Below are 27,360 nucleotides of genomic sequence, written 5' to 3' on the forward strand. Positions count from 1 at the left end.
ATTTTCTGAACTTGATAGGAATGTACAAGGTTCCAAACCAGATAAGGAAGATTAGTATACTAAATAGTGTTTTACTCCAGAAATTTGTAAAGGCATGATCATTCAAGTACATGTACTTAGAAGGCATTTAAGTGCTACAGAATGTTTTATTGGTGTACCCTACCTTGACATGAGGGTATTCAACTGTTAAGGGTGTTTTTTTGTTTTTTGTTTTTTTTTTTTTGTGTCATTTCTAATTTTGCAGATGGTAGGTGGTGCACTGAGAAATGAAGCCCAGAGTAAAAATTTTGCGGAACTTATTTTGGTATAATCCACTGAAGAAGAATATTCAATAAAAAACAGAGTTCCTTGGACTATAACAAAAACCTTAAGCTAGTTGAAACTGAACAGAAAGATGATGTGTGACTAAAACAAACAGTTGCTCAGTCAGTTTCTCTACAACTCGTCATGCTAAACATGTATGCAAAATTTTATGTCATTGAAGTAGGGTTAAGTCTTTACATTAGGAAAATTCAGAAAAACGGTCAACAAGGTCAGGGCCAGTGCCTATGACCTTAGTCATACATACTGAACAACCTACATTTTATCATGCTACAAACTTCAAAACAGGAATTCCACCTTCAAACTAAGGAAATGCTTTGAGACGTTAAAAATACCATCAGACAACATTGAAATATTTGTGATTAGCACTGTAAGATGGGGCATAAAATAATAAAAAAAAACTAATACCCACCTAGAAGGACAATCTTTTGAAAAAAATATGTAAATAAAAATCACAGTTTCAAAGTTGATTCAAAACATTTTTGATACATTATTATTTAATCACTATTTCTTCTTTTTCTTTTTCTGTCTCTCTGCTTCCATTTCAGTCAATTTTTTTTCCATTTTCTTCTCTAACAATGCCTTCCTGGTTGGATCAGGTAGTTTACTAGGTACCCCACTACCTCGATATAGAACCCCTTCCTTTACAATGGTAGACCTGGCTTGTGCTTTAATTGCGTCTCCACATCCATGTACCTCTGGCATGGAATGATTGAGACAAAATCGTCTTAAACAGAATTGGCAGGTATGTCCAAGTGTTATTGTTTTCACCTTGCATTTTTGATAAACACACTTACTATCCATGTCTTTTGAGGCCGAAATCAGAGCATCAAAATCATCAGGGTCGACATTTTGAAGTTTTGACATAACAGCTTTTTCAGCTGTCTGTTTTGAGCCTTTCTTCCCAGAAGCAGGTCGTTTTGGATTGTCTGTTCTATTTTTAGCACTATCTTTTCTATTTTTAGAACTGTTAGCTGCTAGTGAAGCCTCTTTTTGCTTTCGTAAACAGTGAATTTCATGGAGTGCAATATTTGCTTTGATCACATCTTTACTGCAATATTTACACACTAATTTGTCATTATCAACTTTTGAATCCTTTGCACCTTCATTGCTCTCTTCCTGTTCTTCCTTACTTTCAACTAATTCAACTTCCTCTTTACTCTCCTTGATGACCTTGACCCCAGGTTTTGAGACAACCAGATGTCTTTCTTTGTTTTCTCCTTTGCTAACATGAATCAAACCCATCTTTTCTGACAACTGAAACATTAAAAATGATTGTTAATTTGACGATTGGGGTTTTTTACTGTCTTGACTATCCTTACGGATCTCGCACGACCACCCCTTACGGGGATTCTGTTAGTAAATGTCTGTTAGTAGTTGGAGGTAGCGAAGCCCAGCCTTCAGATACCCGACCAAAGAACTCAGTCAGAGTATGTCCTACTAGCGGCTGGGCTGCTCTGTTGACGCTCTGGCCTACTCCCAGACCCCACATGGGTCCGAAAGCATTTCCCCACTCTAGCTGTTTGGGAGTACATCAACGTGTAGAGTGCACATTGTTAATTTAAGTAGCAATCTTTTGATATAAAAATCAGTCAAGAAGTGATTTATGCATGTCAAATACCAACTAGTTCACTTCCATAATTTCTAATTCAGAAACTCTTACAGAAAAAATCTTATATTGATCAAGACTATTGAGAACTTTTGAAAAAATTCAAATGAAAGTTAAGACATAAGTCAGAATACAGAAAATTTTGAATATGCATGAACAAAAGACGTACTTTTTTTTACCAAGATGTAATGGTAAACGGAAATAGCATACCCTAACTAGAACATGCTGAATATGAGATAGACATAGACTAAATTTTTTTTGTAATGAAAATTGTGTTTAAGCCATGGCTTTTGTGCTAGTGTTGATGTTAGGCCTTTGATAATGCAGCAACCAAAAGATTGGTGTAGACATTTTTCTCCATGAATCTTATCTTCCCTTTTTTCAAATTTAATCCCAGATCACAATAAACATCCAATTGTTGCTGCCAAAGGAGAGATATTCTACACACCTCATGTATAATGAGTCGTTCATAGGAATTCAGAGAGGCAGGAAACTCAATAATGTCCTGTAATGTATTGGCCACAAACTTGTCTAGATGTTCTTGATACTCATCTGTTTTCTTCTTCAACATTTCCTCATCAGTGACTCTTAAAAGAGAAAACAATGAATCTGTGAGTGATAGCACAGTAGTGATGCCCCTACTTTCAATATATAAGGAAAATAAACAAAGTCCTCAGTAAACAGGAAGTTGTCAATTTTTTTCTGAAAATGGATTCCAACATATGGCAACCTTACAGGAAGAATGGCGAAAAATTTCAAGCCACTGTGATGAATATGATTGCTGAGAACTCTGTGATGGAAAAAAACTTACACAAAGAACATGGAGAAGGGTAAAACAGAATACCACCCATTTCCTTCTGGCGGGGGTAAAAAACTGACAAATATTCTATCATACACATTGAAATACTGTAACTATAATTTCCATGGTAGTTTAATATTCTGCTTTATTTACAGTAAGATCTGTAACATAAAATATTTTCTTCAAACAACAGTATAATGCATGAATACCAGAAACTATTAAAAACTGTGTCAACATTGATTGAATGGAGAAACTGCAAAAAGACAGCACAAAATTTCTGGGTTTACAATTGGTTATTATTTTGCTTTTAATTATTTCTATCAATTTACTTATCTGCCAGAAATTCTTTAGACACAAATTTTGTACTTTGAGATACTTCCGCAATGCTAGAAGTTGGCTGGCAAGCTTTTTTCTAAGCCGTTTATTGGAGTGAAGATAAACAGAATTCCAACCTCTAACTTCATAAGTGAACACATTGAGAAGTGTCATTCAGGTCAACATTCATAATTAAATCATCTGTCATAAAAAAAAATGAATATTGGCAAAAAAATACCAAAGCACCAATAATAGGTCAATTAAAATATGTCGCAATCCAAGTACTGTAGAAGTACTTTAATTCATAGATACCAATTTTCGTGGATTCAGGAAGATTTTCAAGTTTGTGGATTCTTGAATTCGTGGTTTTGAGGTTTTCAGTATACACATCAATGGGAATGTCTTTTTTGTTTGGAACCAAATTTTGTGGTCTGGCTCACCCACGAAAACAACGAAAATTGGTACCCACAAACAATAGTATTTTTACATTACATGGCATGAAAGGGAAAACAGGAAACAATCTTCAAACCCAATACTGCAAACTGAATAAAATAGATTACATACAAAACCTGAAGATACAGAAAACAAGTCACAACACAAAAAACTAAACAACTATCAAAATGAACTCCCACAAAAAAAAAACAACAAAAAAACGGAGTGACATCAGGTGCTCTGGAAAAGTAATATGATTCTTGGTTGGACTTGGATAAGAAATAAATTGGAATTAAACATCTTTTATACCCTACACAAAAAAGTTTTTGCTTGGCCTGTCTCTTTGTTATGATTATTATTTTGTTTTCTGGATTGCACCATCATTTTTTGTCAGATTCCCATCTACACTTGGATGAAGAGTTGGTAACAGAAGTGTCCTACTTTCTTACAACAGAATATTTTGGGATGTTGTCTCTTTGACATATTCACAATTTCCATTCTCTTTATAACATGTGTGATCTTTTAGACTGTTTTTCCCACTTTAAAATAGGAAGGAACAGTTTTCAGGTATAATTTAAGAAAAAAAAACAGCAACAATCTCACCAGAACAGTGCCTTTTGACTGTAACCTTTGGCTTGCAGCCATTGTAATGTACTAACCTTTCATTTTGCCTTCTTGGTCCAGTATCTTTTTCTTTACTTTGTTTCTGATTTTGTGTTTTCTCTATTTGTTTAGGTTTCTCTTTCTGTTTTGGTTTTGCACCTTGACCTTTCTGTGTTGTGGTCTTTATTGATAATAAATCATTTAAATGGTCTGGTCTAACAAGCTTAGCATTGGCTATCCCATCTACAATAACATGAAAATATTGTGAGGAATTTAGTTCCACATCATTAAAACTGAAATGACTGTTGACTAAGCCCAATGTGCCATACAAAAACAAAGAACATAAAAAATATGATAAAACAAGATAATTTCATATGTAATATGTTCTTGTCCTAACAGCTATTGTGGACAGGCACACAAAAGAATATCTCCTTCTCCTTCTCCCTCCTTAAACAAGAGAACTGATTTGTTCACAGTATCATAGTTTTCCTTTCCTCTTTCATCTACCCCAGACTTGACATCAACTTGGTGGGTGTTTTTATGAAAGCAGAGGATGTTTATCCTTCCATTGTACCTTGTCAGTGCTCCCAGGTTTAGTGGAGTTTCAGTTTCCCATTTACTTTTGTTTCTTTGTATGTTTTTGTTTTTTGTTTATTTCATGTCCTTTGTTATGTATGTTTTCCTTGTCTAGTCCTTAACTGTGGATAGCATTCTTTTAACAATCTTGGTTCCCTTGATTACTCTTTCAGAGGTGTTTATTTATACAGATTTTCCGTATTTTTTACGGATTTTGACTGCAAATTACGCATTGTGAATATCTCCATAGTATCTTTGTTAAAATTTCAGGAAGTTCAGGATTTTAAGGATCATTTCCATAGAATAGGGTGAAAACTATGGATTGTCATCAAGTAGTATAAACAGATCTGCTTTTTGAACCTTAACCTGTCAATCCATACATTGGTTGATCTACCCTTGAGAGAGTCAAACACATTTTTTAAATAAATTTTAAATTTATTTGCCAATCAGTTATCAGTCAAAATCTGTTAAGTGATTCTGTTGCAGGACTGTACATATATATCTACAAATGATTAACAAACTTAATATAAATTGGCATCAAAACACATTTTAATGTTTAGATGTTGGGGAATTCCATCCATATAAGATTAATTACCTTCCTTTGTGACCATCTCACAATGACACACATCCACATATAAAATCAAACTAACATCTTAAGTTCCTGTAAGAATCAGGCAGGAGGTGAAACGCAGTATGAAATAATTAACTCACTATTTTAAAAGTGTAATTTGACTATTGCACTATGAGAATCAAGAAAATAAGAAAGAATTTTCCATATCATTTTAATAAATTGAGTTATAATTTCATTGAAATGCGATGAAAATGAACATTTCAAAGGCAGAAATATCATTTTTCTATAGAGAAATTTCTGAACAAAGCCAGTGATAGTGGCCTTTTCATAGAAAGAAATCATCATTATGTGAAATTATATTGTCAGATTGGCGGTTTTTGTATTGTACATTTTTTATTTTTCCCATTTTGCCTGACTCTTACAACTACTTACACTTAAAATCCAATAAATGATTCAAACAGACAAACAGGGTGATTTCTATATTTAAGGTCTTTCCCATTTCAATGGGAAGACCTCCTTGTATTTCTTCTGATTATTATTATTATTGTTATTATTATTCTTTTTTTTTTTTCGCCAGGCATTTTGCCAAAGTTTTGGCTGAACGTATCACGACAGATTTTGACAATCATTTGCAATCTGACAGGGGACTTTGGAATTCACCCTGTGAGACGTGATCATTTGTCGGCCCCGTAGCGGAAAAACTAATTTTGCTAAAATTTCTTAAACCGTTTTAGATACACACAAACCGAAAGCTCCATATTTTTAGAAATACGTGATTTCGTGACCTAAAATGAAATTGTTCGGTTGGTCACTAAACTTTTAAACCGTAAGTCGTATAGACTTGGGACCTTCACTGTTGATCTTAAATGATTTGCAGTGTTTATTGTATTTCTTGGTTCTTTGTCAAACTTTGACAAGATATTTTACCTCATTTGTATGGTCATTTCTGAATCTCTATTAAGCACTTTTTTGCTGTAGTTTTTTGTTTGTCTTTATTGTATGAGTTATAACTACTGGTAACGCGGTATTTACTGTCTAAATATGTATCTATGTAGGAAAACTCTCCACCGACATTTAGAACTATATTCGAATACAACGAATTCCATTAGTGGTGTCTTTGTCAGTTTTCGTTATTGAAAATCACCTCTCTCTTTGAAAATTGGTGCACACGTTGAAAACAACAGTTCTTACCGTAATTAATGCATTTTTTTTAATAAAACTAACCTAAAAAAAGAATATGGATAAAGATTTTCTAAAGTAATCCAGTAATAATGATTTATGAAATGAAACATGTGATAATGGAGTATGATTGCCTCGTGCTCAAGGGTAATTTCTTAGCTGATTTAAATCAGAAACCTTCACTACTTTTATTCAAAGCTTCAAATGAATCCATGAATGCATTTAGTTGTATGAGAATATTTATTACTGTTTGAAACAGTGAACGTATATGCGGTCAAAGCGCCGTAACTCCAAATGTTAAGTGGAAAAATGAATCACGGAAATAAAGAATAATGAAGTTTAAATTTCCTTGTATTTTCTTACTTTTCAAACTACTCGCAAGCTCGTGCAATATAATATTCTGCCCCGGACGATATTCACCAGTATTCATGCAATAACCCTATATTATAAGACAATAAGTAAATAATGTTGATACATGCGTGAATGTTACTTTCTGAAAACTGTCTTTAAAAGTATACTTCCAATACATTTTTTAAAAAGTGGCTTAGACCTATCATGGGCACCTAAATCAGGGATGTCCAGCTTTTTATCAGTAAAAACCACTATTTATGATCTTTAAATGGAAAACAACTCCATTTATGGCCTAACATTTAAACAACAGCATAGCGAGAATATCACCATAAATAAACATGTATTAATAATTTTCAATTGTCATTAAAATTGGAAAATCAAAGTACTCATGTACTGAATCAATTTACATTAACTCTTTTAGTTGCCTTAAAATAGCAAGAACAGAGACCAAATTCTTGGTTATCAAAATATTTAAACAGTTATTGTACAGTAATTTTGTAAAGTCACTTTGTTCCGACATTGTTGTTCCAACTTGCACAATGGAGGCACATTATTTACACTAATACACAATACTCATACTTTTGTAGAGACTTAAAAGTACCAATTTAGAGTCCACAATCAGAGTTTTATTTTGACCACATTTGTTCAATACACACTCAAATAATACCTTTACAATGCATAATTCTAGGTTAAGTGTGTTTTAGTACTTCATAGAGGGGTGGCCATTTGACCTGGAAGTGACGATTGAGACCTTTTGCTTTGCAATACTTTATAATTATCTCCCTTTGAATTTATCTATTTTCATGATAATCACAAGTTCATTTTGTTCTCAACTGAGTGACAGGACAAAAAATAGTTTATTACAACACAGTTACTACAGAATTCATCTTTCTTATAAGAATCTGACAAATTTAATAATTGTCAAAAACCTCGCCTTTTAAAATATATGCAAGAAATAAATACTGTCGATCGAGCTGTCTCTAAAGGCTAGAACACAATAAGCCAATAGCCGTGAGGCACAGCCAACCGGTGCACCTGGTCCATGCTCCCAGTTTTTAGTGGAATCCGAGTTGCTCATTTACTTTTGTTACTTTGTATGTATGATTTTAGTTACTTAATGTTCCTTGTTGTATATGTCTGTTTTCCATGTCTGGTCTTTGTCCCTGGATTACATTCTTTTGATTACCACTATAACCTTGGTTCCCTTGATTACTCTCTCATGAACATGATAGTTGTCAGGAGAGAATTGGTGGAAAAGACCTTTCAATTGTTCTGGAACAATTGACCTTTTAATTTTAACTTGTTTTAGTATAAAAAGAAATTTCACCCTCAATGTATTGATGAGCAGTTTGAACATCTCCGTTGGCTGTCATGTAATCCACCAGAGACTTGAGGAACTTATCATGTCCTACTGTTTCACTATCACATACCACCATCAGATGTCGTCTGGCTCGTGTTATGGCAACATTAATTCTCCTCCTCTCAGCCAGAAAGCCTACTTCACCTATAAAAAAATTGTATAAACATCTCAGCAGATGCTTTACTGAAAACTTAAAATGTAAAACATTAACAATTAGTGAAATACATTTCCAACTATTTGTTTTTCCCCTGATATTACCAGTTGTCATACACTATGATACAGACTTTCCTTTAGACTATTCCTTTTGACTGCTACCTAGATTTTATCAGTTGGGTAATTTTGTTATTACCCTATATATACCAATGAACTGGTAACTAAACTAGAGTCTGTCAATCTGACAGCAAACCAGACTTTCTGGCATTGAAATTAGAACTGTGGATGATGTATAAACAATATTAATAAAGATATATTGTGAAAGTACTTAAAATCATGGATAACAATTTTGGTGGTTCGGGGAATAAAAAAATGTTTGTAGATTCTTGAATTTGTGGGTTTGAAGTTTTCAGTATACACATTAATGGGAATCTCCTATTCATTTGGAACCAAATTTCATGGTTTTGCCTAAGACATGAAAACCACGAAATTTGGTACCCCATGAACAACAGTACTTCCACAGTATGTAAAAATTAGACTTGTACTTCATTTTGTAACATATATCAACACAAAGCAAAACTGAAAAGAATTTGCCAAATACTTTTCAAGTTATTGCACTACCATGTTTGGCAGCTGCCTTTTCACCCACCCACTGTACATCCCCAAACTAAAAACTGATTTTTTTCCTTTAAAAAAAACAGGGAAAATAACTACAAATACTGTGAGCAAATCTCAATGAGGTCAAAATATAAATAAAGTCATCAAAGAGGAGGCACATGTACCTCTACATTGATAGATATCAAATATCGATAGAGGAGGTGCACAATGGGAATAAGTAACAAAAATTCTGGTAAAGTTTTCCATTCAGCAGATCCAAGGAAAATAATGCAGGAAGAGTTGTTTTTAGGATGTAGTAAATTTGTCTGAACAGTTTCATTGATGATCTTGAGATATGATGAATCATTCCTGCCTGATTTCTTTACAGACCCATAAATAAAAAATCCAATGTTTGTATTGATATAAAGTCATCCAAAAGGCATCAAGGATCAATAAATTAACAGTGCCTGTCATTACTTGGTTTGCAAGACGGAAAAAATTGTATGTACAAACTGCAATTACCATTATCTATTCTTAGAAATACTGACCTTGACCTATTTAAACTTAAAATCAATAGATTTATACCTTGCTACTCTCATTTTGAATACATGAAAGGAAACCTAATTTTTTATAATAAGAAATGGTCTAAGTTTTCTATACATGTTCAAGCTATCGGTACCTTTAGGATTACTTCGGACCATTGATATCAGAACAGCCTCCTTCTCCCTGCCCTGGAATCCATCCACTGATTTTACCTCCACTTTAGGAAAGTTAGGAGACAATCGTAGTCGGAGGAGCTCAACCTAAAACAATGAGTAGGTCTTTTATTAAATAATTAAATTCATCGCTAGTCTTGCAGTTGAATGTATAGCTTGCAGTCAACTACTTCTTTGTATTCATTTTACTTTTTTCCCCCTCAATAATAATTTATGTACAAGTATATGAAAATAGAAAAACTATGAGCAATGCTCACTTACTTGATACCCCTCACCCCCTCTCTTTTTTGATAACATGCACCTTCTGACCTCCTTATGATTTAGATTAAAAACTAAAATAGGAGGTGCACAATGAGAACATGTCATAAAGATTCTGTGAAAGTTTCAATCATTCCATTCAATGGTATAAGAGTATTAACGATAAGGGGTTGGTCCCCATGGTCACAAATGACAATGCCTATGTTTTGCTATTTGAACCTACGAATTGATTTGGATCAAAATCTAAAATAGGTGGTACACAACAGAAACATGTAAAAAGATTCTGTGAAAGTTTCATTCAATTCAGATGTATAGATGTCCAACACCATGTCCCCATATTTACAAATGACAAAGTCCATGTTTAAGTGAAACCCCCAAACTGATAAGGATCAATATCTAAAATAATAGACACACAATAGGAACAGGTAATAATGATTCTGTGAATGTTTCATTCAATTCCATTAAGTGATATAGAAGTAGTAATAAATAAGAGATGGGTCCCCCATGTCCCCACATTCACAAATGACAATGTCCATGTTTTGCTATATGAATCCCTCTTGTGTAACAGAACATGCAGAAGGAAGGAAAGACAGACAGAAGGACTTTGCAAGTGGGGGTATAATAAGGAAATGTCAGCAGCGAGCAATTTGATTTGGAGTTAGCCCACTAAAAATAAGTGGGATAAATTTAAAACAAATTGCTCTCTGCTGACATATTATACTTTATGAACCATTTTTAGGAATATAATTTCTGTGCTAAACAAGAAAAAGAGTTATCAAATGATTGACACATCAAGGAGTTTTCTTAATTTACTTATGCAATTTTTCTGTTCTGACAAAAAAAGGAAATTAATAATGAAATAAAATGGCCAACTTTCTATTATAGTTGGGTAAAAATTCCTGGAAAATGGCGTGGGAAACATGACATACCTGTAAATTATAAGGGGTAATAACTGCTATATCTTCCTGTTTCAGGCCATATGATATTAACTTCTCAACATGATTTGACACAATATCAGCTTCACCTGAAAGAAAATATAAACAGGTACATGTAAATGAATTACATGAACTATACATGTATTTCATAAACAACATATTGTAACTCATTATCTTCTGTAATACTGTCCAATACATGTAACTTTTTTGGTTGATTTCTAGTTTGCATACATGTATTTAAGTCATCCTTTAAATTTGTGTTAACTCATATCTATGCTCAACAAGATGTGTGCCTTAAAAAACAACTTCTTTTCTGCCACCAAATGTTTCAGTTTCTAAAAAGAATATCATATTCGTCGTTAAGATTTCACAAGCCCTAACATGTTTGGTCTATGTCCCTGGATTACATTCTTTTGATTACCGCTATAACCTTGGTTCCCTTGATTATTCTCTATCAACCCTGTGACACCCATTGAGGGTTTGAGTGGATCAAGTGGGTGTATGATGATGAACCTGTAACACAGATTAGCCTGTTTTTTGTTTTTTGTTTTTGTTTTTTGTTTTAATACTTTACATATACTCAAATTAAATAATGACCTTCATTGCCCTTAGAGATTTCCTCTGGAAGATCTAACTCGTAAAGTTCACAGCCAGCAGTGTCCACAAACAGTAATGGTTGGGATGTATCTTCATTGTCTTCTATATCTGGCAAGTCCCTGAAAAATACAGTTAAAATTATAATGCAGACCTGTTGAAACTTCCACCTGACCGATTCGGTCAGACATCTGAAAAAAATTTGTCTGATCAGAACTAAAAAAAAAAACTGTCATACCTTTCCTAACAGTGATCTCAAATCAGCTGGACATTAGGTAAGACATATTGAATATCTTGTCTAATTGAACAGATTTTCACCTGACAGGTCAGACGATCTGGCACATTGCCATGTGTTTGATAATAGACAGCTATTCAGGTATAATACTGATGGTGGGATAGTAATACATGTACAATCAGTATTTGATCTCTGTTTCATTGGGTCCTATGTAGTTTTAGTGCTGAGTCAAGAATAAAAATCTTACGGAGGTTAAGTGAAAACTTACTTAATTTACATACATGTAAAACACAATTTACCCTACCTGTGCACCTGGTCCATGCTCCAAGTTTTTAGTGGAGTCTGAGTTGCTCATTTGCTTTTGTTACTTTGTATGTATGATTTTAGTTACTATATGTTCTTTGTTGTGTATATCGGTTTTCAATATCTAGTCTTTGTCCCTGGATTACATTCTTTTGATTACCGCTATAACCTTGGTTCCCTTGATTACTCTTTCAAAACCACAAAAGGTGATACCAAAAATTGTTCTAGATTTGAACGGGAGATTGTTACCTCAGAAGGTGTTGGGAGACAGAAGGATGAGCCACCAGTTTCCCATCATACAATTGGTCAGATGACCATTGCATGATCATGTGATTCATTCTGTACTGTGTTGTCAACATTCTCATTACCTGGTTACCATAGATGCCAAGGACACGCTCCATCAAGGTCATCTCTAATCCTGTCTTAGCAGCTCTGAAATGTAAAAGACATCAAGTAGAGAATATTACAGTGCTAAAGCATGTGAGATGCCTCTTCAACCTTTCTGCCTTTAAAGTCCTACAACTTTGTAAAACCATGCACAAAAAAAGTAACAAACAAAAAAATGGTTCCTACAAGCATGAAAATCATTCAAAGTGTTTATACAGTGTTTGATTGATTGAAAAATTGTTTGTAGTTTAAATTCCGGAAAGCCCTGAATAGCTCTGTATCAAATATAAATTTAATATCTTAAAGGATGCCTGAAAAAAATGTCTTTATATCCAACATGACGGACAGTCTAAACCTAAAACTGTAGCCCCCTTCAGCTTACAATGGTAGGGTGTAATAAAGGTCTGGCACTAGCAATATCATAAATTTTATACACATACTCATTGCTCAGTATAGTTGGAGGAAGCTGAAGATGGTCCCCAGCAAGGATACACCGGGGAACTTTTAATAACGGAATCCAACACGCTGCTTCTATTGCCTAGAAATAAAAATAACAACATCCTTAAATTTAACGTAGGAGATTGCCCTCCTCAAAGCAGGCGATTTGCTGAGATTTGCTAATTTTTTTTTTTTTTTTTGGGGACATGAACTATGTTCAGCTACAGACCTTATTTAAAGTTGATTGCAATATCACTGCAAGAATATTTTGTGACATCAACCCCTGAAGATGACACACATTTACACCAAAAATGTGCTTTTTCTATAAATATCCACATGAGAACCTCAACATGAACTGTTCAAAAGGTTAACAAGTATGCCTTTTTTGTTCTTGACTGATAATTGGAACAAACTGAATTGTAACATCTTCCAGTCAAACACCATAACAATAGTGACCTCTTTAGGTTATGAACACAGTGCCTATGTATGGAAAATAAATAAAATGTACTTGTAATAAAATCTTTGTCCCATTCTGACCCTCAGGGTTCATGAGAAATATACATTAATAAGCCTGTTAATGATGTCATAAAACAATCAGAACTCAATGATGGATTTTAGGCCTTGCCTATATAGGACAGAGTTTCAGAAATTTATTTGTACTCAAATTACCACTTTGCTGAAGTTGCATAGCCACATAGTTTAGAATGCCTACCTGTTTACACTCCCACATTAGGTGGGAGACTCACAGAGTCAATGAAAAATTTTAAATCATCCACATAAAGATGTAAATTTTGTGGGAGAATTTTGGTTAAAATTACTATATTTTCTGTAGAAAATATTAAATAATTGAATTTTTACATAAAAAATTTGCATTAACATAAAAATATCCCACATGAGACAGTGTCAATGGGGGAATCTCCAACATGGACTGATTCAAAAGGTAAACTGGTCTCTGGGCATCTAGTTCCGGAGACATGCACATACATAAACATTTACACCAAAGCCTCAGAATAAGATTTCAGCAATTATGTCTTGTGCAAGAAACATTCGTTATATACTTCTAGAGGCCCTGATGCACTTACATCTCTATCATTATAACACATGGTCAAATAGCCAAATAGAAGAGGATGGTGTCTTGATGAAATAAGAATATGTGAGACTTTTGCACCTGTATTGAAAGTTTAAGCTACTGTTTACTAATTACTTTTACTATTTTGGACAGAACTAGTTAGAGTCATTCATTTTTTAGATCCAATACGTAAGTAGGATGTTGCAGATGTTCCGTCCTTAATATTCTTTTGCATTTATAGTTTTGAGAGGCGCAGGACACATTAATTTAACAATCACTGTACCTGAGAACATTCATCAACTATCCCTAAATCAAAATGTTTCACATCTAGAAACTTTAATGGTCCATCCCATGATGCACCAGTCATGGTTGCCAAGACAACATCAGCCTTGGTAAGGATCTGTTTGATAGCTGCTTGCTCCCTTTGTATCAGTTCTTTTTTCAATGATTTGAGGTCTTCTCTAAATCTCTGTCTTTCTCCTCTGTCTCTTGTTTTCTTCATTTTTGCCTGAAAGGAGATTTGATATTTTATAAGGCAAAGAAAAAAAAATATGTCTGTCTGAAATTACAGCGGATGAAAAAATAGGATATGTAGGTAGATCAATTCATTCAATTTTTTTACTATTCTATAGAGATTCTTATAAAAGAATTTCTTGACTTATTTAACAGTGCTTTAATGATAGTTCAGCAGCATTTCATAAACAAATAGCAATAAAATGTGCTAGGGTAGGTAGAAAAAAATAGAGTAAACAGAAGTTTTTTCTTGGCCTTATGGTACATATGTATAATTTGATCTTAATTCATAGATACAGACATTTTAAATTCTGGAGCATATTCAATCCTTCATTTTATTCCAAAACACAAGAGTGGGTATATCAAAATATTGATAATAAGCTAAGAGGTAATCAATTTACAATATTATACTTCATACAAAAATCTTGAATTCTGATAGGGTAATGGGTGATGAGTTATTTTAGTTTATTTCCTGCACATCCTTACTTGCCCCACCCCCATTGAACAGTGATTGGTGGATCGATATATATCACCCCAATGGCAGCGATATATCACACGATATATCACCCTCAACATCACAATATATCACCCTCACAAGGATATATCACCCTCGACATCACAATATATTACTCTCCTCTAGGATATATCACCCTTGACGTCACGATATATCACACTCTCGTATTCAGTATAATATAACACATACTGCCTGTAGTAGAGGATGCTATGCATTGTATGACACTCTGTAAATATATCACCCTCGACTTCGTCTCGTGTGATATATTTACCTCATGTGATACTACAGTGTAACACTCTCTACTACAAGCAGTTTGTGTATAATGTTTCATACAGTCAAAGAAAGTCAAACCTAAAAGGAGTATATTATGTCTGGTTTCCTATCAGTAACCTGCCAAATTTGGTGCACTATTTGGAAGACCAAAAACAACAATAGTTTCAATCAATTAATTATTGTGGTTTCATTTAATTTTGAGGGTATCAATTTTTAAGGGAAGAGAACAAAAAACATTTTTTGGGGTACTTGAATTCATGGTTCGTGGATTGACATTTTTTTAAATTGACTATTTAGCATTTCTCTGCTTTTCTGGTAAAATTATTACCAAAGCCAAACAATTTTTGCTGGATATTTTCAAATGACTAACAACTTTTGTAAGCATTTACTAGGCTATTGTGGATCGTGGTTCATAATACTGTCAGTAGCGACAGAAATTATTTTAATAAACAATAGAAGTTATGGTAAGGAAATTATAACTCCCAGTGTCATTCCCCAGGTAATGAGTAAATTCAAAGTTCCAGTAACTCAAAATGTTTTTGAAAGTACTTAATTTATGACCTAAACATATCAGAATGCACATCTACTGGTATTTAATTTATTCTACAAACAAGGGTGGTTAAATTATCCAGATTTTTTTTTCAATTTGATAAGTCCCAAAATCAGGTGAAAATGTACCTATCTAAAACTTGCTGAGTAAGAAAGAAATATCTGTATCATTATTTGCCCATATCATGGTACATGTTACATTTAATCATCCATGCTTGGATCTGTTCAACCACTCATCAGAAAAACCATGTGAAAACCAGAAAGGCATTGAACAATTTTCTTGATGGGGGTCAAAGAATCCTTTGTTTTTGCATTCATTAATACATAGTAATATGGATGTACATATACTGCTCACATACACTTAAGAAGCAGTCTTTATAAAAATCAGACAGGAAGTGATTCATGCATGTCAACAACCAAAAAAGTCAGACAGGAGGTGTTTCATGCATGTCAAAAACTAAAAAAATCAGACAGGAGGTGTTTCATGCATGTCAAAAACTAAAAAAATCAGACAGGAGGTGTTTCATGCATGTCAAAAACTAAAAAAATCAGACAGGAGGTGTTTCATGCATGTCAAAAACTAAAAAAATCAGACAGGTGTTTCATGCATGTCAAAAACTAAAAAAATCAGACAGGAGGTGTTTCATGCAAGTCAAAAACTAAAAAAATCAGACAGGTGTTTCATGCATGTCAAAAACTAAATCTGACAGGAGGTGTTTCATGCATGTCAAAAACTAAAAAAATAACTGTAAGCAATTATCACAGACCACATCACCAGTCTTAGTTATTCTTTTGTTGCACTTATGAGATAAAAATTGTATAGATTGTACATGAAATTGGCACTTTACAAGAGTTATTGTTCTTGATTTGGTTTGATTTGATTGGGAGATAAATGTATGATTTTCCATTAAGTACAGATCTGAATACATCGGGTCTTTTTGTCTATTTGTTACATTAAAATATAGCATATGTACACCAAAATAGCATTGGAGCTTTTCTTTTTCTCATGTACCTAAATTCAGTGCTTCATGTATATGCTTATGTAGCAGTCTTTATAAAAATCAGGCAATTTGGTTTGAATTGTTTGGGAGATAAATGTATGATTTTCTCAAAAATATTTGATCTTATGTTTTAGACTTTTATTTTTTAAATGGTAACATTTTTTTTATTGTTTTTAATTCTTATTTCATGTAAATGATAAAATATTAATATATATTGTATTTTCTAAATATTTTTACTTTTGCCATTTTATATTATTTAAATAATGTTTTAATACTTAATTATGTTTTAATTACATAGTTTTTTTGTTTGTCTTTTCTTTCTCGGTTTTACAAATTTCTATATCTAAGATACATAATTACAGTTCTGAATAATATTTTTATCTTCATTTTCTTTTGTATAGCGCTTTAGGTGTTGATTACTATGTACTTTGTATTGTATATCATTTATATGCTATAAAGCGCTTAGAGTAAATGTAGTTTAGATTGGCGCTATACAAATATTGTAAATAATAAATAATAATGATAATATCTTAATACAGAGAGGACTATTGTTATTTAAAAATATAGCATAATTACGTAGATTGAATTAAGGCATTGTTTGTTTGGTGGGTTTTTCCAATATACTATGAATCACATCTACCATAGTCAGTGCCTGAATTTTAAATGGACTGGTACTTAAATAGTCCAACCATTAACATACCAATGCTTTGTCCATATCACTTCTAACATCTTCTACTAGTCTGGTTTCATTACTGGTAGACAAGATGGCATCCAGAGAGTATTTTTGGATATGATGCAATACCCTAGCAGGATGTCCAAGTCTGACAATTTTCTGTTTGTTCGCAGCCAACCTTTCTACCAAGTTGTCAACAGCTATGTTTGAAGGGGCACATGCTAAAACCTGTAAATACATGTACATGTATATTGCAAAGTAGAAAATAAATGTGATGTTTTTATCATTGGGAAAAAAGTGAAAGACTTTGACTGCATAATTCAAAACTACTAATTTCAAATTAAGAAAAATTAGAATCAGTGCTTGGCATTAATACTATATTTTCCAATTTTTCACAACCAAATTGAACCTATGAAACCATATAATGCTATCTATGGTACATTCTGCATGACACGAGTAAAAGATATTGAAATAATTTAGCCCTTACAATTGATTGATTGACTGGTTAAGGTTTAACGTCCTTTAGCAGATATTTCATGCATTTCAGGACTAGAATGAATTACCCTGCTTTGCACTAGTTCAAAACCCTTACAATGCATGTTTTTTCTTGATGTGATAAAAAATGTAATAACAATATTGACCGACAGGACAACATCCAAAGTATACATGTACATGCATACATTCATTTCTGGATTAAGAGTATTGTTGAAAAGACGTTGTTTGTTAGTTACTTATTTTTATAATTTTGTTGTTCAGTAAGTTCCAAACAAATGGTAAATTTTTTATGAAATACTTAAGGAGGTAGACCTAGGGTAAGCGATGCAACTGTTACAAATCATTGGAACGTTTGTATTCCGCATTTTACATCAATCTTATGTAAGCATCAAAGTAACTCTGGGACTGATTTTATTCTGTTTCAAAGGAAAGCTTGAAAGTCTTTGGTAAAATTGAATATGATACAAACATATCACTGATTTAAAGAGTTATTTCCCTAGGTCTACCTCCATAAATGTCTTAATGTAATTCTTACAAACCCTCCACAAACAAATGAAACTTTGACAAACTATGAAAATTGAAATTGAACTAAAAGTACCTTGAAGTATTTATACTGACATGACAATTAAATAGCAGTCTTTTTAAGAACCATGCAAATTCTGTAACATGTGATACACCCCCCAAAAAAAGGCTATATATTTTTATTTTTGTTATCAAGTTGTTTTACTGGTCTATATGATGAAATGTATAATCATTTATACCAATCTGTCCGTTCTTAAGAGATAATCCACATTAAAATTCTACAGTCTCTATTGTGTTTCAGTGTCAATTATAGGGTTATCTCCTTGAATCTTGAATTTGATAATAGATTCAATATAATTTATATCTTCAGTGAACAGGGGTTATATAAAAAACCACATGTTATTTTCTGTTTTCAATAACGTTTTAAACACAATATCAAAAATAAATATATATAGGCTTTCCAACAATGAATCACATTTTGCATGATTCTTAGCTGTATTGCTACCTCAATCTGATACATGTAAGTGTACCTTTTTACCCTGTTTGACTGCTTGTATGATTATTTCTATCACTGTGGTAGTTTTGCCTGTCCCTGGAGGACCATGAACTACAGCAACCTCTGGCTGACACAATGCAAACCTAACAGCCTCTCTCTGAGACTCATCTAAATTAGTGTTGACAAAGTGGACCTCTGAAAGTATAGTCAATGACTAAACAAATGTTAAACAGTTGTTTCCACTTTAATGTCTTTGTAATTGACAAATATTTGATGTATTATATTCTTCTTCTATACTAACATCACATTTTACAAAATATACATGTATAACATGGGTAACAGACAATGTTTATTCCCACATAAAATCAAAGTGCTGTTTTTTTTATTCTTATGAAAAAAAGATTACATGATTAAAAATAAGACCATAATCATACATTTGCATTTTCCATATCATTTAGAATAGTTTTATCCTACTATGCAGGAACTGAATGTCAATTAATACAGAATGATAGTTAAGCAGAATCAAACTTCACACACACTTACAAATTTTGTTCTGTTTTACCATTTCCCGAAATTTTTAAGCCTGTCCAAAAGTTTATTTGAAATCACATTAAAAACTATTTCAACAGAGTGTTATCCTGCACTGTAATTTTACTCAAATTACAACCAATTTCAGCTTAAGAAAATAGTTTCCATGAAAAACATAAGATTTTCCAATACTGGACACTTTTTATCAACTTGAATTTTCCTGCAATTTTTTTACTTTGGTTAAAACCACTGCTCTTCAATACCTGTTTATTTATCATAAAATATAAATGATAGGATGGAAATTTTGACTGATAATTGTGTTTAATGGAACAAGCTTAGCACATTAAATGCTTCTTGACAAATAACTTCAAGAACTTCCATTTCCTAAATGCATATTCATTACTGAACATCTTTCAATGCCAAAAAAATCTTCAGTTGATTTGAAGACAAGATCTTAATTTTATTTGCTGAAATAGTATAACATTATTGAGATGAATATTTGCCAGAAAAATATTTACATGTAAAAAAGATGTATTGAATGATATAAAAAAAAATTGAATTCGGACTATACTTTTGTGTAGTGTTCAGAACAGTAGGAAAATTCCAAGCATGAACTGACACCATAAGATATTTTGATCCTAAAGGATCAAATACCCCAAAAAAACCAATTTTGTTAAATCTCAATATTGACATACATTTATTTTAAGAAGCAATCTGCATCCCATTGTTGTAAACAAATAAAATTAATTTGAGCTGACCATTAAGGTTTTTACCTTGTTTGTCAAAAGGGGGAGATAACTCCCTCTCCTGGAAAAGTACAGAAACTAAATTGCTGCAGGACAATGAGTGTGACTGACTCAATCGATTCAGCGCACTGAAAATAAAAACAAAAAAGTTTAGACACAAAGCATGTACAATATATGTATTTCCATGACATTGTTATAGATGAATAATATTAATTTGGGCTGGCTGCCATGGTTACCTTTTATGTCAAAGTATTACACTTAATACCTTAAATATATTAATATATGACTGTTAAAAATGTTACTGCTAACTGTACACATGTCAACATCGAAGGATCTGACTGCATAACATCAATTAATTGGAAGTCACCCCGGAGTGACAGTAAACATAATTAACTATAAATTAATTACCCTTTGTTTTAGTTCACAAATAAATACTTACTGAAAATTAAAATTTATCATAGATTAAATGAACATTGCACACTGACGATATCCTCAAATCTATTATGCCACAATATATAAACAACATCGTGAACAATTTAAACGATTGGTTTGATAGAAAAAATGCAAGTATTACAGCCTCTTCACTTGGCAACATTTGGAAACCAAAGTGTTACTGTTTTAGTTGATCATTTTGCCATCCAAGGAATTGACAAAGAACAAGTGCCTATGGAATATAAACAATACAAACGGCTTGTCACAGGTTCTTTTCAAACTTCCTCCCTTAGTGAAATTTGTGAAAAACTTGGCATGAATTTATGAAGATATAATACCAAATACTGTAAAACTTGTTCAGTGCTGCACACTTCTACCAGTGAATAGTGCAACATGTGTAAGAGGATTCTCTACCCAAAATCGAATCAAGTCAAGGTTGAAAACCAATTTAAACAATAGTTCAGTGAATGACTTGATGAGAATGAACTGTGGTGCATATGTAAACGATAAGTTTTTAGACATTAGATTGACTAGATGTGAAATTTTATAATAATTTAATGTCTTTTAATTAAAAAAAAATATCAAATACATGTACATTAGTTAATGATCTTATACCTTTTTGTCTTTAGAAAGATGAAGTTGTTCAAAAAAATGAATGTCATTATTAAATTTAATTAATGAAATCTGCTCACACTGAGAAGTCTCCCTGAGATTTGAAACTTCTCCCTATTTTTCTCTGAGGGAGAAGTGAAGTCTCCCTCAATTTTGTGTCTAGGATGGTCCCTTGTTCAACATATTTGCAGATATTAATTCCCACATTTCCAAAAAAGGGCATTATGTAGTGTAAAAATCAGTTTTGCGGGTACTATTTTTCGCAGTTTTCTATCCACTGCAAAAATAGCAAAAATTAGTACGTTGACAGTATACTATGGCCAAAAAATAATACATGTATGTGTGTTTGCTATTACACCTTAACACGGTAGGAAGGTAGGTACATTTATGTAGGATTTTTTATTTTTCTGATTTATTTTATAATGAAACTACAGGAGAAACATTCTGACTTCTGATGGATCCGCAATGTGAGTCGTGTTGGTGAGCTGATTTGTTGCTAGTCTATTACCTTATTACATTCACTTGCAATAAGACGGGTGCTGCTGGTAGAGCAGAACATGCTTACCCTTCCAGAACCTGATGTCACTCCTGGTTTTTGATTGAAGTTAACATTTCTATGTAATGCTTTAGTTTTTTATGTTATATCTGGTTTTCCTTATCTTCAGTTGTAACATGTAATCTATGTTATTCGGTTTGCTAGATTGTGTATGTAGATTGTCTCTGTTTTCTGTTTTTGTGTATTTGAATTTTGATGTATTTGAATCGTCCCTTTGTTCACACTTCAGTATTTTTGTCAAAATTTAAATATGTTATTTTCAGCTGAATTTGGTAATAGGAAACACACATTTTTTATTAAATTAAGCAACTATAAATAAACACTAGCAATCATTTCTTAGTTGGAAAACCATTATCAATATCTAAAATGTCATAATATCTCTTTTCTTACTCTTTGATTCTTTTGTAAGTTACATCATTCGCCAGTTTGGTCAGCTTGTATAAAGCATCATCTTCCACTTCACTGAGGTCCTGTCCATCATCAAAGGCCACACCTACTTCTGTCTGGGTAACCTTGGTGACGATTCCTGAACCTATACTGTCAGTTGAGGGGTCACCAGATGTCTGACAGAGACCAACAATATCACCTGTGAAGGGTTTTAAGATTCATTACTTATTTGAGTATTGGTGTAAAAGAGAACAATTCCTCATTGTGACTATATTGAAATGCATCTATATGTACAAATCTGTATAAAAAATACTTGTATGCAGTGTTCTAGGATCTTTTAATAGTAGAACTCCAAATAATGATGAACTTTCTGGAACATAAGCAACTTTTCCATGCCTATACTGCCCAAGGTGAAAGGAAAGTTGAATCATAGAACATGGATTTTCTGAGCTACTCATAATGCAAATCAATCTTTACTACTCTATTATGATAGTAACAAAATGGTAGGCATGTAGAATAATATTCCAGCTTAGTAACAAAATGGTAGGCATGTAGAATAATATTCCAGCTTAGTAATAAAATGGTAGGCATGTAGAATAATAATCCAGTTTGAGTTGATACTGTAAACATACATGTACTAATTTTCATGGTGTATCAATTTTTGCTATTTTCACGGTAGACAGAAAACCTTGAAAATAGTACATGCGAAATTTATTTTCAACAGTATATAACATTAATCATATTTTTGAAACTGTGAAAATTTATACCCACGAATATGTTCACTTGACAGGATCTGTGAAAATTAGCAACAGCGAAAAATAATACATTTACAAGTCACAAACTTATAAAAGATGAAGAAATTCCAGTAGCCAAGTTTCTTTTATTTTCAAATGATATAAATCTTACATGTACCTGAAGTAATACTGTGAGAAGGAAACTCTTTGATGCCCCCAGCAGCCTCAAAGAACAATATAGTTCTACCATACAGCCCAGTCTTTCTGCCACTAATCCGCAACTTCAACAAGCATACTCCTCTCCGCTGTAGTTCTTTTGGTGGTAACTTCTCTGTCAATATTCTACATACATGGTATACATTTATGTAAACGATATAATGAAGATGAGGAGGTAATTAAGCATTCAGCCTTCTCTGAAGTTCTCAGTTGCACAGTAAGATGTTTATTAAGAAAAGCCTTTACCATAGGAATAACAAATTCCATTTTGTCACGTTTATGTCTCCTTGTGAAGTGAAGATTAATAAGCACCACTAATTCAAACTTCTGTCATTTTAAATACTATATTCAAATATCAGAAGATCTAGATTTCAAGTTAAGGAGCAAAATATGTTTGCCAAGTGTATACTTTTATCAGTCTTGCAGCTTGCTAATAAAGCACAAGAGAAGATCTCTGTCCATTAAAAGTCAGAACACACATGTACATGTTAATAAATAACTTTTTACCCCTGAATCATATTCCAATAGAAGTGTAACAAATTATTTTGAAACCCCTGAATCTCATTCCCTGTATTGTACATGATGGAACCTGTGGAGATTTGGCGTCATATTTCAATAGTTTAGGTTTTGAGTACTTCTTGTATACAATTAATTTTGAATTTCGACCTATCTATGTATTTGATTCTAACGCTGCTGATGCTCCTTGTACTGCATATCGAAATTTGCAATATTTTTTGTATTATTATTAGAATTCTTTCTTGACCTACATACTCGTCGAGAAGAAGGTAAATGTACCTTACAATTGTTTTTATCACAAAAATGGATATATAAAAGACTTTATTCATTCTAGTGAAGTTTGCTTAACAGTTAGTTTTTCCATGATGTGCCTCTCTACCATATTTTCTTGCTGTAGTAGTGCATATATATGCTATATACAAATAATATATGGTGAGATAGACAGAGAGCAGCAGTTCCTGATTCCCTTCCCCTTCCTTCCCAAATCCTTCTCACTTCCTGCCCCTTATACTCCCACTTCCCTCCCTAAAGTGGTAAAAAAAAATTAATTAAAAGAAATCCAACCCACTTTACTTTCACCTCCCACCCAATCCTTCAATATTCATGTTTAATGATGCCAAGTAATGCTGCTTGCCCAGTACACTCAAGATTTTTACCCACCGTCCCTGCCAAATGGCCCTTACGTTGGAAATAGGGCAAACAAATGAAAGTAAGAAAGAATACAATGCAATAAGGTACTAATATGAAAGTATTTAAATTCGTAGATACCAATTTTTGTGAATAAGGGAAAATACACAAGTTTGTGGATTCTTGAACTCATGGTTTTGAGGTTTTCAGAATACACATCATTGAGAATCTCCTTTTTGTTGGGTACCAAATTTCATGGTCTGCCTCCAGGTGCGTAGCTGCCTTTAGGCAAAAAAGCTTTTGCCTGCACTTAATTTTGCCAATTTTTTTTTTTTTTTTGGAGATAAAATACATCCATGAGAGGCATAAATGATGCTCTAAAACACTATCTCCGCAGAGCTTCGGGGGTGGGGGGGGGGCTTTGCCCCCGGGACCCCCTACAAGGGCTCTGTCCTGGACTACTTAAGCAGCCCCCAGACCCCCTGCCATAATTTTGCCTACACTTCAATTTGGCCTCAGCTACGTGCCTGGCCTCACTGACAAAAATTGGTACCCCATGAACAATAGTGCTTTCACAGTAGTTACTTTGTTTCTTCAATTTCAGCTGTCCGTTCCAACTCAATGAGTTTCAAGTGGGATTCTACAAATTTCTCCATGACTCATCAATTATTAGCATAACAAAAATCTGTAAAAGAATTTAATGAATTAAGTTAAACTTTTTTGGCTGAATCAGATTGCGTAGACTGTACAGTGTATATTCATCAATGTACTGGCTATTTTATTAATTTTTTATTTTGTTTTGTTTTTTTTTGTTTTGTTTTTTTTTTGTTTGTAGAAATTACTTATTTTGATAGACAAAAAGTTGTAAGTATATAAAAATTCTTAAGTTCCTACGTCATAACATAGTATTATTGTATAAGGTTTTCCATATTGGTTTAGTTATTTGTCTGAGGCTAGCTAGCCATATTAGGCGTAGCTGAAGTCCAATAACTCAGTCAATATGGAAAATTTTATGTAATTATACCTTTATTGACTAACTCATTCATTATGCTATATTGGCCTAGGCCAATATGGATTTTAACCAAGCCAATATTGGATGAGTAAAAGCCGTACTGGGACGGCTAAATCCTGTATTGGGACAACTAATCCTGTATTGGGATGGCTAAATTCTGTATTGGGACACTTTTGTATTCTGTATTGTATTGGCAGTTTTTATTATGTTTAGGCTAATATTCCACTCAAAAACATTATACATTGTTATTACTCCAAAAAAGATGGTACACCTAGATACAAAATATGTAGTTTTTGGTAGAGATCCCTCATACTTTGTAAAAAAAATACTTCCAAATAATCTCCCAAATATATACCAAAGAATATGTTTTCAAAATGCTGTAATTTTTTATCGACAACATATCTGTCCAGTGTGGTGAACGAATTTTTCAACAAACGGTTGGCATTCCAATGTGATCAAATTGTGCTCCTTTACTTGCTGACCTATGCTTTCACTCTTATGAGGCTGACTAGAGCTGATCTAATCCAAAAGAAGGAACATCATTTAGCTAGATCCTTTAATCTCAGTTTCAGCTATATAGATCTTATGACATATTATCATTAAACAATCCTAGTTTTGGGGATTTGATACATTGCTTCTATCCTAAAGAACTTGAGAAAATGGATACTAGAGACACAATGAAATCAGCCTAATATCTCAACCTTCACTTTGACATCAATGGTAAAGGAAAACTATTGATCAAACTGTACGACATTCAGACTAACACGATGACTTTCAATTTCATATTGTCAATTTCCTTTCATTGGTGGCAACTTTCCTTCAACACCTGTGAGTGGAGTTTTCATATCATAACTCATACATTATGCCAGAGCTTGCTGTAACTGCGCTAGACTCCTACAATTAGGCTTCTGGAACAGGGTTTTATGCTGCTACAAGATTGAAGTCATCACTACAGAAGTTTTATGGTTGTCATCATGAACTTGTGGATTGTTACTGTGTATCCATTTACATCATGAAAACTGATTTATTCAACATGTCAATGTTTTCCTTTCCTCTTTCATCTTTCCAGACGACTTTTTATGAGCAACTCGGCAGGTGTTTCTAGAAAAGAAGAGGATGCTTACCCTACTGGTACACCTGGTCCACGCTCCCAACTTTTAGTGGAGTCTGAGTTGTTTATTTATTTTTATTACTTTGTATATGCTGCGATGCATGTATTATTTTAGTTACTTTATGTTCTTTGTTGTGTTTGTCTGTTTTCAATGTCAGCTCTTTGTCCTTGGATTACATTCTTTTGATTTCCGCTATAACCTTGGTTCAATTTTCCAATTATCTCTCCACACAAGAGTCAGTACTCAGAGACTTAATACATATCTACATATCTAATGTTATAGTCCTCGGCAACCAAGAAAACCATTTCGGAGGCCTTCAAATTCATGAAAGAGTAATCAAGGGAATCTCTAAGTGTAGGTCAAGATATGAGGCTGACTTCACAGTGTCTGTAGTATCCTTGATCTCAAGTTCTACATTATCAAAATGAGATTAGTGTTATTTTCTGGCTTTTTTAAATGAGAAAACAAATCTAATGGACTACTCATTTGAACGTTGGATTGTAAATTGTCATCAATATTGCTCTTTGTCTTTGAATACCATCATTGTAAACTTTTCAGCCCTACAAATTATAGTGTAAATGTGGTAAGCAAGTTTCCTTATTTTAGGATTGTTTCAAATTCTATCTGTCTCAAATTATTCTTTGACTGTGCATAATCACATGTAATGACCAAAGTCAAAGAGATAAGTTTTATGACAATGAAAATTATGAAGGAAACTTTCATTTTCATTTTTAAAAATATGTAACTTAGCATTATGTTTGCGACAAATTTTGTCGACAAAAGATACCTCTGCTGCCTTTGGTAGCGTCTATAGAAGAACCAATTTCGAAACAAGAAATTTCACACTGCAAAGTGACAAGAGAGGATCTTTTAGACAGGGGAACAGAACGAAGATTCCTTGTAAAAACATTGTCGATTCGTCCCCGAACTAAACGGCAAATGAATAAAATTCTTTACGAGTTAAATCTTAAAATCTTATCAATAGTTCATTAAAAAATCGAGTTTGTGAAACTAAAAAATATATAAGTTTTGGTTTATGCAACTT

The 27,360-nt window shown here is 33.0% G+C and overlaps 1 protein-coding gene across 1 annotated transcript; it reads right to left on the reverse strand.

Annotated features, from left to right (window-relative positions):
* Nucleotides 1-728: 728 nt before the first annotated feature.
* LOC148605775 (DNA-binding protein SMUBP-2-like) lies at nt 729-27,237 on the reverse strand. Its single transcript, XM_088547395.1, has 17 exons — nt 27,103-27,237; nt 24,777-24,876; nt 23,011-23,174; nt 22,102-22,297; nt 20,139-20,239; nt 18,872-19,032; nt 17,352-17,552; nt 14,085-14,309; nt 12,735-12,832; nt 12,157-12,339; nt 11,373-11,491; nt 10,770-10,864; nt 9,546-9,669; nt 8,084-8,260; nt 4,136-4,322; nt 2,379-2,517; nt 729-1,578 (listed from the first exon to the last, which is right to left on the reverse strand). The coding sequence occupies exons 2-17, from the start codon at nt 24,845-24,847 to the stop codon at nt 826-828; spliced, it is 2,994 nt and encodes a 997-aa protein (XP_088403521.1). The 5' UTR covers nt 24,848-24,876; nt 27,103-27,237; the 3' UTR covers nt 729-825.
* Between the last annotated feature and the right edge of the window lie 123 nt (nt 27,238-27,360).

The sequence above is a fragment of the Perna viridis genome, chromosome 10 (assembly GCF_037379345.1).
Source record: "Perna viridis isolate PV_CMFRI_1.1 ecotype Kerala chromosome 10, ASM3737934v1, whole genome shotgun sequence".
In the NCBI taxonomy this organism is placed as follows: Eukaryota; Metazoa; Mollusca; class Bivalvia; order Mytilida; family Mytilidae; genus Perna; species Perna viridis.